Source organism: Staurois parvus, unplaced genomic scaffold (assembly GCF_062004578.1).
Source record: "Staurois parvus isolate SC_StPar_1 unplaced genomic scaffold, SC_StPar_1.0 ptg001710l, whole genome shotgun sequence".
Taxonomy (NCBI): Eukaryota; Metazoa; Chordata; class Amphibia; order Anura; family Ranidae; genus Staurois; species Staurois parvus.
This window is the reverse complement of record NW_028319506.1, coordinates 24,066-39,450: the sequence shown is the minus strand read 5'-3', so window position 1 is coordinate 39,450 and position 15,385 is coordinate 24,066. Positions and strand designations below refer to the sequence as shown.

General features: G+C 42.4%; 1 protein-coding gene across 1 annotated transcript in view; it reads right to left on the bottom strand.

Moving 5' to 3' along the window:
* LOC149434672 (kin of IRRE-like protein 3) overlaps positions 1–10,230 on the bottom strand; it is a gene marked incomplete at its 3' end in the record, with an annotated part of 274,704 nt that extends 264,474 nt beyond the window's left edge. The window contains exons 1-3 of the mRNA XM_089663537.1: positions 10,122–10,230; positions 9,137–9,229; positions 4,845–4,895 (exon numbers count right to left, since the gene is read on the bottom strand). Of these exons, the coding sequence (XP_089519663.1) occupies positions 4,845–4,895; positions 9,137–9,229; positions 10,122–10,230 (253 nt within the window). The remainder of the gene's footprint in view (positions 1–4,844; positions 4,896–9,136; positions 9,230–10,121) is intronic.
* Between the last annotated feature and the right edge of the window lie 5,155 nt (positions 10,231–15,385).

Below are 15,385 nucleotides of genomic sequence, written 5' to 3'. Positions count from 1 at the left end.
AATATGGAGACAATGCTGCGTGGAAGCGAAGACACTTGTGGATAGTAATATACAGCAAATTAAATCTTCTCTATTACTGAGCCAGAAAATAAACTGGATACAACAGATGATGTATTTACACCTCGCTGGATGCGGCTGACACATTTTCTGAGCCACTTGCCATAAACCCTGTCTGTCCGAAGCCCAGAATGTATTTCTTTTAGATGCATAAATATACATTTTATAGAAAAGGTGGTTGCAAGGGATTGAGATATTGGCATAGGTCACATACTAGGAGAGATACCCATCATGTGATTTGTGAAAGCTACCTTATTTCTATAACAGCCTAAATGCTTTCACATCGCTCATATATTCTGAGTGCAAAGCTTGTGTGACTGGCTTGAAGATACTAAAAAAAAAAAGGGAGTTCGCACATAGGAACTTTAAGATCCATATGCTCAGGCTCCCTGCTCCCCCTTTACAGCAGTGACTTAACAGCTCAAGTTCCCCTCCCATCTGTGGTTCAACAGCTTAGCTTCCCCTGCTCCTCCCTGCCAGGGTTTCTTCTCAGTGTTTATATCAGTGTTTCTCAGCCTCTTTCAGTTGTGGAATTCAATAAAAGCATGCAAAAATCTTGAGGCACCCCAGTCTAAAATGTACAGAATGTAAACTTGTTACTTATCCATGGGAAGCCTGAGCCTGGGATGATGCACCTAACCACTTTGATGAAATTAGCATCAGATTCCCTCCATCATGTCAAAGTCTCCCCATCTCATCAGAGAACTCTCAATGCATCAGAGGCCCCCTCTACATAAGAGCTCCCCCCATTCACATCAGAGTCCCCCCATCACATCAGAGAACTCCGTATACATCAGTGATCCTCCTCTGCCTTGGAGCCCCACATCACATCAGAGTCCAAGACAGGGTCCCCCCATCCTAGAGTCTTCTCATCACATCAGGTTCCCCCAATTACAGAGCCCCCCCAATAATACTGTCCTGCCATCACAAAGCCCCCCAGTCAGATAGTTACCCATTACAGAGATTCTGATTACATAGCCCCCATCACAGAGCCTCCCAATAACACAGTCCCCTCTTCAGAGACCTACCTTTTGGCTCCAGCAGCATGGAAGAGCAAAGGAGGTGGAGCAGATCTGGAGGAGGTGGACTTCTGTCCTATCCTTGATGCTGGGGGCAGGCCTGCATACTGCCTGCCCTGGATCAATGTCATGTGTTGCTATGATGCAGGTGGATTGGCCAACACCATAGCAATGAACAAAACCATGAATTGTGGTTCTAGAACTTTGTCGGTTGTTATAGTTCTGGAGACTGGTCAATCTGCACCATGGCAACTCATGACACTAATCTAGGACAAACTGGGTCTTGTGTTTGCAGCAACCAGAAGGAGCCCAAACGGTACCCTGGTTGACAAACACTGGATTTTATTAGGAACCAGAAGGCTACAGAGTCATTGCTGTGAGTGGGTGCAGGGGGGCTGAGCTGCTGAGTCACGGATGGAAGGGGGGAGCTGAGTTGCTGTGTCACTGTTGGGATGGAGGACTAAGCTTTTGGATTTTAAAATCCCTATGCATGCGCTCTCTTTTCTATGGCCTGGCTAGAACCTTTTTTGCTTCCCCTAGATGAGAAAAGAGTAAGCCAGGCAGCTTAGTCAACACTTGGAGGAGGGAACAGAGGGAACCAAGCAGATGAGTCACTGTTAAGAAGGGGAGCAAAGATGGCTTAATTGCTGAGTCTCTGCTAGGGGTGGGGGGTGGGGGATTGGTGCTGACTGAGAGAAAGAGTTCAGTTCTTTTGCTGTGAACTTTAAATATGAATTGTTCCACAATGCCCACAGCTACAGAGTTTAGTTAGTCTGTTTTAACGCTCTTTTAAGAATATTTAACGCAAGTTGAAGCTAAAGATATCCCTTACATACCAGTAAAACTGTGACTGTTAACATGCAAGTGATAAGGTTGATCAGTGACATCTTTCTGTTGATAAACTGAAATGGGGAAGAAACACCATATAGCTTTGTATGAGCTACCAGGTCGAAGGCCAGGGGTTGCCTACTATAAACCCTGTCTGTCTGGAGCCCAGAATGCAATTCTTTTTAATGTATATATATTTTATAGAGAAGGTGGTTGCAAGCTGTTGACATATTGGCATGAGTCACATCTTGGGAGAGATATGCACTATGTGATTTGTGAAATTTGCCTTATTTCCACAACAGCATAAACGTTTTTACATCGCTGCTATATTCAGCTCCCAAGGATTGTGTGACTGGTTTGAAGGAGTAGATCTAAGAGTTCATACATAGGGACTTTAGGATACATAAGCTCAACCCTCCTGCCCCCCCTTTCCAACAGTGACTCAGCAGCTCCCCCCTCTTAGGGCTGCTGTACTGAGTTTTTATTAGCAGGCTGGGTGCATAGGGAGGGTGCAGTTACAGAAAGAGAAAGCACGGAAACTCAACTGCTGTAGAGGGTGACAACTTTAAAGCTACAGTTTATTCTACTTGTATGTTGCCTTTTCTGGCTGCAGTGTTTACTGTACATTGCGAGAAGCAAGACTGAAGGGAAGGCTGGAGTTTAGCTTTAAAAAGGTTCAAGGAGAGACAGGAGGAGAGGCATAAATCCCCTTCACTATGGGCTCATTTACATTAGTGGTTGGGGACAGGAACACTACACAGTTGAGCTGCAGATTTACCACCCCCAACTGCCTCGGGTTTAGCTGCAAAGGCAGTGGCCCTGATGTGTATACATGCTGCGGACGCAACAGGAACTATGCCCCTCTGATGCATTCGACAGGCAAAACTGTGTGCTGAACGTGAATTTTTACTGAATAAGGGTGCCCCACAACCAAGGGCAATGCATGCCGTTGTGGCACGCTAGTGCGAGATTCATGAGATTACAGATAAAAATGCCTCCTCACCACCTATAAAAATGCTCTCTAAAGAACAGTTCACCCACTGATCGCTCTTCAGAGAACAACACTAGTGTAAACAAACCCTAAACCTTACTTTACTGCTATTAGATTTTCTGCAGTAGAATTTTTGGATGAAGCGACAAACGTCATCCTGGATGTTGCTGCATGTATTTAGTTGTTGTTTTGTTGAAAGGAAAACACAATGGGTCTGTGGAAAGGCGCACTCAGCCATAAATACACACCCATCCTCACCATTTTAATATGGAGATAAGTATTACCTGACATCTGCCGGAAATAGGGAAAATTATGTTTCTGATTGCAGGGTAGCAAATTGTGTGTAATATTTAAAGCCATCTTTTATTTCTGCTTTGCTTTTAATGGGCTATCAAGAGAGTCTCACAAATTCAGAGACTGGAAAAGCTTTGTAGAGAAAACACACTTCTCTGCTCACCAATCCCCTGTTGGTCCATTAAAAGGTAGCAGAACCTGTGATGTATCCTCTCCTGCGCCGGATCAATTTGGTTACTAAAACAGCCTTTTAACAAACATTTGACAAAGCGCCCGGCGGAATATAAAAGACTTACATTTAACAGCAATTGCCAAGAGTGTGATAAGTAGGCCCCTAAGAGTGACGGAGGGAAATGAAGACTTGTCAGGTACTGGAGGACGGCTAATTGCCTGAGTGTACCTGAGTGATAGGGATGTGGCGGCTAAACTTCGGTGATTGATATGACGATGAATAGTGGAGGGGGGAACACACGTCTCTGTTACTGTAATTGATGCCATTTCACTTGTGTAACCACCACTGACAGTGCAAGATGGACAGTGGTGGGATGAGGGGCTGGGATTATTTAAAAGGGGTCTCAGAAAACAAAGTGACTTAAAGGGCCAATCCACCCAAATCCATTTCAGTTTGTGGCAGATGCTAGAGAGTTAACCTAATTGATTTGTTATATCTGCATATTCTGTCCCACTTATTTAAAATAAGGGACCTCAAATGTGGCCCTTGACATTTCAAAAGGGCTGCTAATAATAATTATGCATTGCTACAGTGGATTGGCTCCTGTCTAAATTGTCCCTAGTATGTGTATGTATGAATGTGAGTTAGGGACCTTAGATTGTACACCCCTTGAGGGTTAGGGACTGATGTGAATGTACAATATATGTAAAATGCTGCATAAAATTGACAGCGCTATATAAGTACCTGAAATAAATAAATACAGAAAGCTATCAGAGACTGCAGACATGGAACAAACGATAGTCAGAGACAATAGGCATGCAACAAGAGATGGTTAGAGACTGCAGGCATTGAATAGGAGATGGTTAAAGGCAACAGGCATGCAACAAGAGAAAGTTAGAGACCGGAAACATGCCACAGAAGCTGTTTAGAGACTGCAGACATGCCACAGAAGATGGTTAGATGCTGGGGACATGCTCTGAGTCTGCATACATGCAACAGACCCATTATTCATTTATTTTAGCCACTGGAATTAATTGATGCAATTCTTATTTTTTTCCCCACCCTGGAACGTTGCTTTAAAATATGAATCTCAATGCCCCAATGTGCATGTACACTGGCTGGTGTGGGCATAAAAAAAAAGGTGAAAATGCCTTTAACCACCTGCCGACCGCTCACAGTAAATATACTGCAATCGGGCAGCTGGTGCAGGCATGATCACCTGTATGTTAGCTGATTCTTCTGGGTTCAGTGGCGTGCATACGTGTGCCCCCTGCTGACCAGTGCAGTGATTGGACACAGAGCAAGTGTGGCAGCTGCTTTCAGCCAATGATTTGTCCAGTCATACACAGGTCATGATCTGGTCATGAAGGGGATAAAACTGTCTGGAGGTCAAGTGATTAAAAGTGGCTTTTTTGTGCCTGTGTGCATGAGACCTAAGACTCCCAGCCTTCCCCAGTAGACAGTAGGATCATTTTCAACTCACCTTCAGACATTATACGTAACTTCGACGTAAATCCCAGAGCCAGACCAAATTCTGAAAAAAAACACAAAAGACAACATATTAATCACACCAGCCAGTTGGAAATATAAGTTATATGTTATAATGAACAGTGTAATTGAATATGGGGAAATTATTTTTTTAAAAATTGAGTCTGACCACTCTTTCATGCTGGATTCCATTGAATTCACCTACCATCCGCAGGAATTCATGCTTGCTACTTATGGCAATTTATTCTGGGTGTAGGAGGCCAACCTACACAAATAATGAATTTAGAGCATACATCTAATAAGCAGCAACAGGACCACTAATGGGGGGGGTAAAAGTAATACTCCTGCACCAGAACTGGGCTCCATTAGGTCAGCAAGGGGGCACAGACCCCAAAGGAGCTGCCTGTGGTTGTCTCTCCTCTACTAACCCCCCTTCCTTCCTCTGTGATCAATTGGCAGTGGTAGAGTAAGGGGGAAAGGGGATACTGGGAAGCATCCTATTGGGAGGGGGTGGCAGTCTGCACTGAAGTCCCAAAATCATTGGTTTGTCATTTGAAACTGAAAAATATTTAAACCAGTGACTGCTGAAAGGCTAATAATTGCTCATATTGTGAGAACCGCGTACATTACTGAGGCTTAAATATCCTACTGAAGAATTTGAAAAGGTGGCAAACGTGCCTCAACCCACTGGAAGCTCACAGCAAATGTGCTTTATAGATTCAGTAAAACTTCCAACAGCATAAGTAGCAAACGATCAACAGATCAATCTTTTGTCTCCTTCTAACTGCAGTATATCAACGTGTTTTACATTAACGTGGTAGTGAACCCAAGAGATCAAAATTGAAATGACCATTCATTCTACCTCACACAGCATGGTAGCAGAAGTCATTTGTCCCTAGTCTGGCCAAAAAAGGAGCTGCCAGTCATCTGAAATCCTCTCTGCTTTTCTACAGAGAAAAAACCCGACACATGAAAAAAAAATGTGGGTCGCCACACCCCCTCTCCTGTGACTGACAGACTAATTAGGAGTCAGCTCCAGCCTGAGCAGTCTGAGAAAACAGTTATCCCCATAAACATTGGACAGCATTAGAGGCATAGACTGCAGACTTTCATAGGCTGAAGGGAGCTGATCAACTGTAGGGATGCCTGCACTATGTGCTTATCTCTATTAAGGGAGGAGAAGGAGGGGGGGATACATGCTTTCACAGGTCATCATTAACAACTAATGGGAGCCAAACAACCTCACACAAATTTAACCCCACAGTTCCCAAGGAGGGAGCCGAGCAGAAGGATCACAATTAACCCCTCAATGGTTAGGCACTTTTACTGTAGTGCCCTACCTTCAAGTAACGCTCAATGGTTACAAAGTAAAACTGTTCAGTCATTGAGGGGTTAATTGTGATCCTCCTGCTTGGCTTTCTCCCTGGCAACTGTGAGGTTAAATCTGTGTGAGTCGATTTGCCCCCCCAACCCCCTCTTAGTTGATAATGATGACCTGTGAAAGTATCTATCCCCTCTTCTCCTCTGTTAGTAGAGGTAAGCACATAGGGGTTTATTTACTAAAGCTGGAGAGTCCAAAATCAGACTCCCTTCTGCATAGAAACCAATCAGCTTCCAGGTTTCATTGCCAAAGCTTCATTGAACAAGCAGAGGTTAGAAGCTGATTGGTTTCTATGCAGAAGGGAGTCTGATTTTGGACTCTCCAGCTTTAGTAAATAAACCCCATAGTGTCTGCAGGGTCCGCTGAGTAATTCCCGAGCTCAGCTATTTCGGGAGTGATCTGTGTGGATGGCTGCGGAACACACTCCCCCTTCTCTCATGCTCATGCATGAGACTCCTAATTAGTCTGTCAGAGGGGGTGTGGCGACACAATTATATTCATGGGTCAGGTTTTTTACCTTAGGAAAGCAGAGAGAATTTCAGATGACTGGCTGCTCCTTTCTTGGCCAGACTACAGACAAATGTCTTCTGCTGTTATGCTGTGTGAGGTGGACTGGTCACTTCAATTTTGATTTTTGGGTTTACAACCACTTTAAGGTACATTACATTCTTTTTATTTATTAGTGATAAGCAAAAGAAGGAAGAAAATCCATTCTGTCATGGTAGATATTTGGTAGTGGGTCCTTCTCTTCAAAAATCATTGTAAATATAAAGACTCTGCTTCCATAATGTGATAGAACCTGTCTCTTCCCTGATCTATGTATGCTCCGTTATCATTTATCACAATATGTTAGGAGTGATAACAGATACAAAGTTTATGATGGTGTCAGGGTGTCACGTCCTTGTGGCGTGCACGCTGTCTGCTCTTTCTTGGGAGATAAAGACACTGGAGAATTACTTTAGGTAAATAGGATGTTCATTTTGCAAAGGAATTTGCCCTCTAACCTCTATAATCCAATCATGGGCAAGCAAAAATGCAGTTTTTTAAGTTTTCCTTGATTCCTTGGCTATTCTTTGCAAAGTGAAACTTCACCACTCTGAGGAAAATACCCTTGCAAACCGCCTATTTGTCTCAACCCTATTGATTTGCTGATTCTAGCTGCTTTTCCAAAAACAGTGGCTTCTTAATAAGGCCAGAGCTCTCATTGTAAATAAGGTCCCAGAATTTACTGTGGCTCAGCCAGGCCTATGAGTGATCACAGAAATATATACAGTTATGGTTGCTCGATAGATTGAAACCCGCTTCTGTGATTAATCACACTAAGTGCTATCTGAACTGACACGAAATCTACATTCCACGGGTTTCATATGGTCCATTGAGCTTCCTATGGCTGTGAATGATTACTCATCATCTCCATTATCCAGACCAGATCATTAAACAATAACGGGAAGGAAAAACGATAGCATAATGTAATAACAATAATAATGACACCTTCAGATTTCTTTGTTTCTCATTTACTTGCAAGGCAATGTTCACCTTTCTATGGGGCTATTAGGTATGTCAGTTTCAGAATCCTAAATGTGCATACTAGATGGCATAATAGATGGAAAGTATTTTAGTTATCACAAGTCAGACAGCCAGTTCCTGGTTTTAACCATTACCTAAACTGTATAAAAATCTCACGAAAAAAAAGTTTTGCTTTAAATATACCTTAAGTGCACTTTCACACCTTCTAGCTTTCCTATGCATTCACCCCAAAGAAAAATCAGTTATAGATAGAGTAATCCTGTGAATCTGCACACAGTTGACCCACAGGCTAGCAGCTGACCCCCGCCGTCATCATTGTTGCATCAATTCCAGTGACCTAAAAACAGCAAATCTCCCATATGCTTTCAATAGCACTGTACTTATCCATGGAATAGCCCCTACCAGGATTCATGGCAGGTTCTCAGCATAATAGTGGAATAATTACCTGCTGCCACCCAGATTGTGCCGCCTCGGGGCCTAAACTCAGCAAAACAAAGATTTCATATTTATTCGATGGCAGCCAGCCCTGAACTTAGGATTCTTATCACTTGCCTGGATCCCAGTGGAAATGTCGCCGGTGTTTTATTCATGATCAGTTTTTACTAAACCTTGTTAATCTTCAGCGCACCTGAGGGTCTGTCCAAGTGCAGAGCAGATAAGGTGTGCGGGCAACACGATAGGGAATAAGGGGAATTGAAGTGCTCTAGATGCCTGCAGTTCTGAATTAGGTCACTGAGTTCTGGAGACGAAGTTATATCAGACTCGAGGGCAGTGCTCCGACCTTGGTCAAGGTCAAAGGTGGATTTAGCTGCAATTTGCACACAAGGGACTGCTGTAAAACTAACCTGTGGCAGTTTTTCCTAATTACAGTGCAGCAAGGAGCTTTTCGTAGATTCAGCCAAAACTGCAACTGAGCCCCTGCTTTGAGTATACCTGCAAAGGCTACGACAACTATAGCATTTTTTTTCTGTTACATTGCATAGAAGATGTTAATGAACAGCCATATTGCCACCAATCTGTAGTTGGCTGATAAGGTCAATGTGCACCACTACTGGCAATTATTGCCAAGGAAATTTCCCTGAAGAAGAACACTGCCACAGGCAAAACCATCTTTGGGCCTACTGTTGTCCTGTGGCCACATGAGAAATATGCCCTTGTCTTAGGATGGGGTCACACTGTTGCAGTATATCAGCACACGTGTATTGACAAGCCTTGTGTCATATTTTAATGCTCATTGTGTTAGGACAACCCACATTGTCGTATGTTGTGAAGTGCCGAAATGCAGGCATGTTGGAAAGGTGTGTTGGAGTAGATATGATCTACTTAAAGAAGACGTAACCCCCAAATGAATGACATTTTTTTAATCCTTGTTTTCTTACTTTCTAGAATCTTTTGTTGCATCTTAGTGCTATTAAACTCCTGCAGCGTCTTTGCAGCTGCTTCCTTTGTAGATGCACTCCAGGATGGACTGCCTGATGGTGACAACAGTGGACCATGTCTGCATAATGTGTATTGAAAAAGCCACTTGTAGCCTCCAACTGAAGCTCATGTGACAGGGTGACTACGCAGGAACACAATTTGGGAGACTGGGACAAAGTGTGGTCACTATATAACAGGATGTTCCTGAGCAAGGAAGTTTTATGGCAGGATCTTCGAGGATTATTTTATTGAAAACTGAAGATTTAAAAATGCTGAAAACTACTTTTCAAACTAATAACATTTTAAAGCTTCTATGAAATAAGGTTTACATCTATTTATAGTAATGGATACTTCAAACTATATAGTTTAGATTTCTGGATACTTCAAGATCCAGTTCAGTCATAATAAGGAAGACAGGAAATAAACATTGTATACAGGTTGACTATTTATATAGCTCAAAAATGACAAAATGGAACAATGACAAAGATGCATGTAAAATGTCAAAATGACATAAAATAAATCCTTCTTTTTTAGTTGAAATTAGAATTAGGTGAATACATATTTAAAACATACTATAAGGCTGCTCAAAGGTCTTTTAGCAATTATCTGATTTTGGGAGGTAGCCCATTGCATTTAGTTGCTGTAAAGGAAGATCGTGCAGCCATGATGTTAAGAGTGTGCTGCCAAACTTTGTTGGAATTTATAGTGTTTACCATACTCAAACTAGGACCTTGTACAGACTGGGAGTGTCTTTTATTATCTAAACAAGCAGTATCCCATGATGACTCAAGCCACACCACATCTCCTTCGCTGCCACACAAGGCTTGAACGGTAATAGGTTCCCACTTAGCCAGCTGGGTAAAAGGATTCCAAACCAACTCAAACTTCTGCAGCGTGCAAGAACCAAACGATTCAGGCATAAAAGAATTTATGAAGTGAGCCTACAGTATACAGAATTATAATCTCTGCTCGATAAATTAGAACACGGGTTCCTGAAGTACAGATAATTCCGCCCTTTGGATTTGAGCAGCTGTCCAGGATGTGGCATCTCCATGTCGCCTTAGGAACAGGTTCCCTTTGATCCCTCCAAGCTGTGGAAGAGGGGCGCTTCGAACTATCAGTAAGGAACAGATGCATGTGGAATACACAGGTCTTGGCCTGAACGACCACAAAATAATTTTTCTGTTTTACTTAATTCTAACTCAGCTCAGCCAAGCTTGCACACAACTGGTTCTGCTATTTTAACTCGCCAACAGCCAAGGTGATGTCAACGGCATCTGAGCTGGAGACAGGCTCGAAATGTAGTCACATGGATTTTAGAGAGCTCCCCAGTCAGGATTTAGATCGCTGGCGTGGTTAAAGCATATCAGAATATGCATAGCAGGAATAAAAGAAATTCATATTCTGCAGCCATGTTTGTGGCGATGATTACAAATCAGCTGAAAGCCCATGTGTTGGTTTCAAATTAGGGAGCTGTATTGACGGCGGGAAGGGCCACAGTTACTTTAAACTGTATTGTTTGCAATGGGTAGTTTATCATTAGGACGCTGGAGAAAGGCTGACATTCTTAATGTAGGCTCAAAGCATTGTGGAACAGCCCTTCTTATTACAAAGAGCCCACCCAAAAACAAAAAATGGACAAAGGAATACATTATTAGTGACTATATCTCTAATGGATAAAGGACTACATTATTATTGACTAGATCCCTGGAGTTATTTTTTAAATTAGTATAGTGGTCACACTGCGCTTTAATGACCCTGTAAAGTATGTATGATATAGGAAACATACACTATATTGCCAAAAGTATTGAGACACTCCTCCAAATCATTGGATTCAGGTGTTCCAATCACCTCCGTGGCCACAGGTGTATAAAATCAAGCACATAGGCATGCAGACTGCTTCTACAAAAATTTGTGAAAGGAGCTCAGTGAATCCAAGCGTGGTACCGTGATAGGTTGCCACCTGTGCAATAAGTCCATCCGTGAAATTTCCTTGCTACTAAATATTCCACGGTCAACTGTCAGTGGTATTATAACAAAGTGGAAGCAACTGCAAACAACAGCAACTCAGCCACCAAGTGGTAGGCCACGTAAAATGACAGAGTGGTGTCAGCGCATGCTGAAGAACACAGTGCACAGAAGTCGCCAACTGTCTGAAGAGTCAATAGCTAAAGACCTCCAAACTTCATGTGGCCTTCAGATTAGCACAACAGTGCGTAGAGAGCTTCATGGAATGGGTTTCCATGGTGGAGCAGCTGCATCGAAGCCTTACATCACCAAGTGAAATGCAAAGCGTCTTATCCAGTGGTGTAAAACATGCCGCCACTGGATTCTAAAGCATTAGAGACGTGTTCTCTGGAGTGAGGAATCTTGCTTCTCTGTCCGGCAATCCAATGGACGTGTCTGGGTTTAGCGGTTGCCAGGGAATGGTACTTGCCTGACTGCATTGTGCCAAGTGTAAAGTTTGGTGAAGGGCGGAATTATGGTGTGGGGTTGTTTTTCAGGGGTTGTGCTTGGCTCCTTACTTCCAGTGAAGGTAACTCTTAAGGCGTCAGCATGCCAAGACATTTTGGACAATTTCATGGTCCCTACTTAGACATGGATGAGCGGGTTTGGGGTGAAGGAACTTGACTGGCCTGCACCTCAACCTGATAGAACACCTTTGGGATGAATTAGAGCGGAGACTGCAGACCAGGCCTTGAGGTCCTACATCAGTGCCTGACCTCACAAATGCGCTTCTGGAAGAATGGTCAAGCATTCCTGTAGACCTTGTGGACAGCCTTCTCAGAAGAGTTGAAGCTGTTATAGCTGCAAAGGGTGGGCCAACGCAATATTGAACCCTATGAATTAAGAAGGGATGCAATTAACGGTTATGTGTGTGTAAAGGCAGGTGTCCTAATACTTTTGGCAATATAGTGTATATATACAGTATTTCCCATAGATCTCACTATTGAGATTTCCCCATAGATTTATGTCTTTGCCTCTCCCACAATGGTAGGCATTACCTGCAGCATTTTGTGTCTGTGCACCTCCAATAATGGTGAGGGTTCCCTGTAATCGTTTGTGTCTCTACCCTCCCCCAATGCTGAGATTTCCCTACAGTAGTGCATGTCCCTGCCCAACCCACAATAGTGAGATTACTCCGCAGGCATTTTTGTCTCTGCCTTTACCATTCAGTAGTCTGTGTCACTGATTTTCTCACAAATTCACAGCCAAAGTGGATAAAGTTGGATTATTATTATATATATTATATAATTATTTATTTATTGTACATTATGGAGAATCCATTAGAGAAGCATCACAGCATTATTTACCCTAATAACGATGGTAGCAGGCAGCACAGTTAAAATGTATTGCCATTGTACATTTTATAACAAAATTACAATTTCAATATTACATCAACAAAGTTATCACTCATGCCTTGCAGCACTGAGGTTCTTAGGTTGAATTTTGGCCACGACACTATCTACATATTATTCAAGCTCTCCCTCTACTTGCTGACATGCTGGTAGGTTATCTGGCTACTGTATAAATTGGCTCTAATATGTGTGTGTGGGACTAAAAATCCCAGCTGCAGCTTCCTTTGGCAGACCCTGGCAACAATGTTGAGTGGCTAAAGTAGGTTTGGTACACATTTCAAGAATAGAGCCACCAAAATGTATGGTCCCAAGGTAAGAGGTGTGTCAAAGATCTTTTAGTTTTAGAAAGAACAGCGAAGGATTATGTCTTCCTTTACTTTTCTTCTCAATTTCTGTCCTGGTGCTGTGACCTAAATAGGAGGGGCAAGGAGATATGTCTAAAGCAGTAGTAGTCAACTTTCTTAGTATAGAGGGCCTCAAGTGTGGTCCCTGATGTCACCAAAGGGACACATACAATATTTATTGAATGTAACTTTTACAGAAAGGTTTCAGGGACTGCTGACATACATCAGGAGGTAGTCAAAGAATTTGCACTGTACAAGGGATGGTTAGAGACTAGTGACATGCTACAGAAGATGGTCAGAGATTGTGAACTTTCTATAGAAATTGTGGAATGGGAACATGCTTCGGGAGGCAGTCATAGACTGGAGACTCTTTACACGAGGCTGCTAAAGACCATGCTGCCTCCTTACAAATCATTGCTTCCACACTTGTGCACTACACGGCCCACTTAAATTTTACTTGTGCCACAACTAATATTTCTCTCAGCTATATCCATTATGAAAGATAAGAGGAAAAAAACCCCAAAAAGGTAAACGAGATCAACAACATAGAAAGAGTAGGACAGTTAAAAAAAATCATGTAATTATTTAAAGCCAGTCTAAAAAATATTTTGCCTTTACTGGATTAAGTAAGCAAACTGTGTCTGCAGGAGCTCCAAGGGCCACACAATAAGTGTCCAACTACAGGTTGGGCCCAGGGGTCTAAAGGAACATAAAACTGAGGAAATTTCTGAATTGAATACATGACAGCAATAACAAACAGACAGCATTTGCCCCACTTTAACACAAAACAAGAAAAAAAAAAGAGTTATGACTGGGTTCCAACATGAATCCTTCACCATTAGGTCACAGTTACCCTTGCATGTCTAGTAAATAAATGCACAGTGACCTATCAATAGAATATGAAGCATCTGTACAGCCACTGTCTTTTCCTGGACCCTCAGTGAGATCTAGTCTCCCTTCTTTTTTCCATATACATTAAGTAGCACTTAGGCTCTATTTTTTTAGCCATTGATTTGTATTAGATTGGTTAAGCCATTATACACCAATTAAAGTTTCAGCGGCTGCATCAGTTAAACCGGCACATTTTAATTTCAATTAGAGCTTTGTAAGAAAAGAGAAACATCTGCTGCTGAAAATACTGTCTGAAAAAAAAAAGATTTTACGATTGACTCTTGAGCTTCCGACAAGGAGTCAGCTGTACGAGGATGTCAGCGCTGGCACTGTGCCGCTGCTTTAAGAGAAGAGGAACAGAGATGATGCCTGGATGTTGTCATACGGCTGTACAGATGGGATGGAGGAGAATAGGATGGCCATTCATCAAATCCAGATCTCTTAAGTTTACCTCCAGCAAAGTCCCCTATGCTGGAAATATCCTCTGGCCAAGATCAAATATCACTCAGGCAAATAAATATATGTATAAACAACACTGATATATATATCCTGTTATAACAAGGAGGAATAACAGCTGTCCACTGTAGTATATTTAAAGAGTTTACAGCCTGAGCTTTAATACAGAGTGCTTCTACGCTCCAGTTATATGGCAAGGCAATACAGTGGTATTAAACCCAAAAGCAATCATTTGGTAAATTGCAGCTTACTAATTCTTAGATGTAGTGGCTGCATTTGTTTTCTTTTTTGATTTTCTTTCCTTTACTTTCACCTGCCAGTAAATCTGTTGTTTTTCAACAGACCAAGCTGTCCTGCAATTGTAGCATTTAGAGGATTGAGAAAAACAATTTACTACTGACAGAGGTGCTTACAATTATCAGTTGCTATCTATTTATGTAAATCCTTTATCCCAAAAGGAGTAAAACTGCTATAACTTCTTATAAAGTGTTATCTGAAGTGTGGCTTCATTTTGTTTAGTGTAAAGTATCTAAATCTGCTAATGCATCTAACACTCCGCTCCCCCCAGACTGACAATGCTGCTCTTACTCCTTCATCCAAAGTGTAGGCTTCCTAATAAAGGAGGTATATTACTGGCCAGGTCACCAGGTGAAAACAGGGAAAACCTCCTGAAAAAAAAACGAATGCAGCCACCACATCTAATGCTTAGTAAGCAATATGTTACATTTTTGATTTTGGGTTTAACCGCTTCCTGTCCATCGTATAGCAGATGTACTGCTACAGGGCAGCATTGGTGCGTAAAATCACGTATATATACGGGATTTTGCATTCCTGGGTAGGGGGTGTGTGCGCCCTACCTGCGCCGCCATTCGTGGCCGCAGCTGTCAATCACTGGGACCCAGACAGCGATTATTCGCCGGCACCCAGTGATTGCTGAGCATCTCCGATGGGGGGGTGAGAACTGTTTGTAAACAAAACAATTATCTCTCCAGTCAGCTCCTGCACACTTCTTTGCATGGCTGTGCATAGCACAGCCATGCAAAGTAGTGTGCTTACAGTGAAGCACAAACACACAGTGTAAAACAGTACACAGTGAACCCTTTGATCACCCCACATGTTAACCCCTTCCTGCCCAGTGCCATTAGTACAGTGTCAGTGC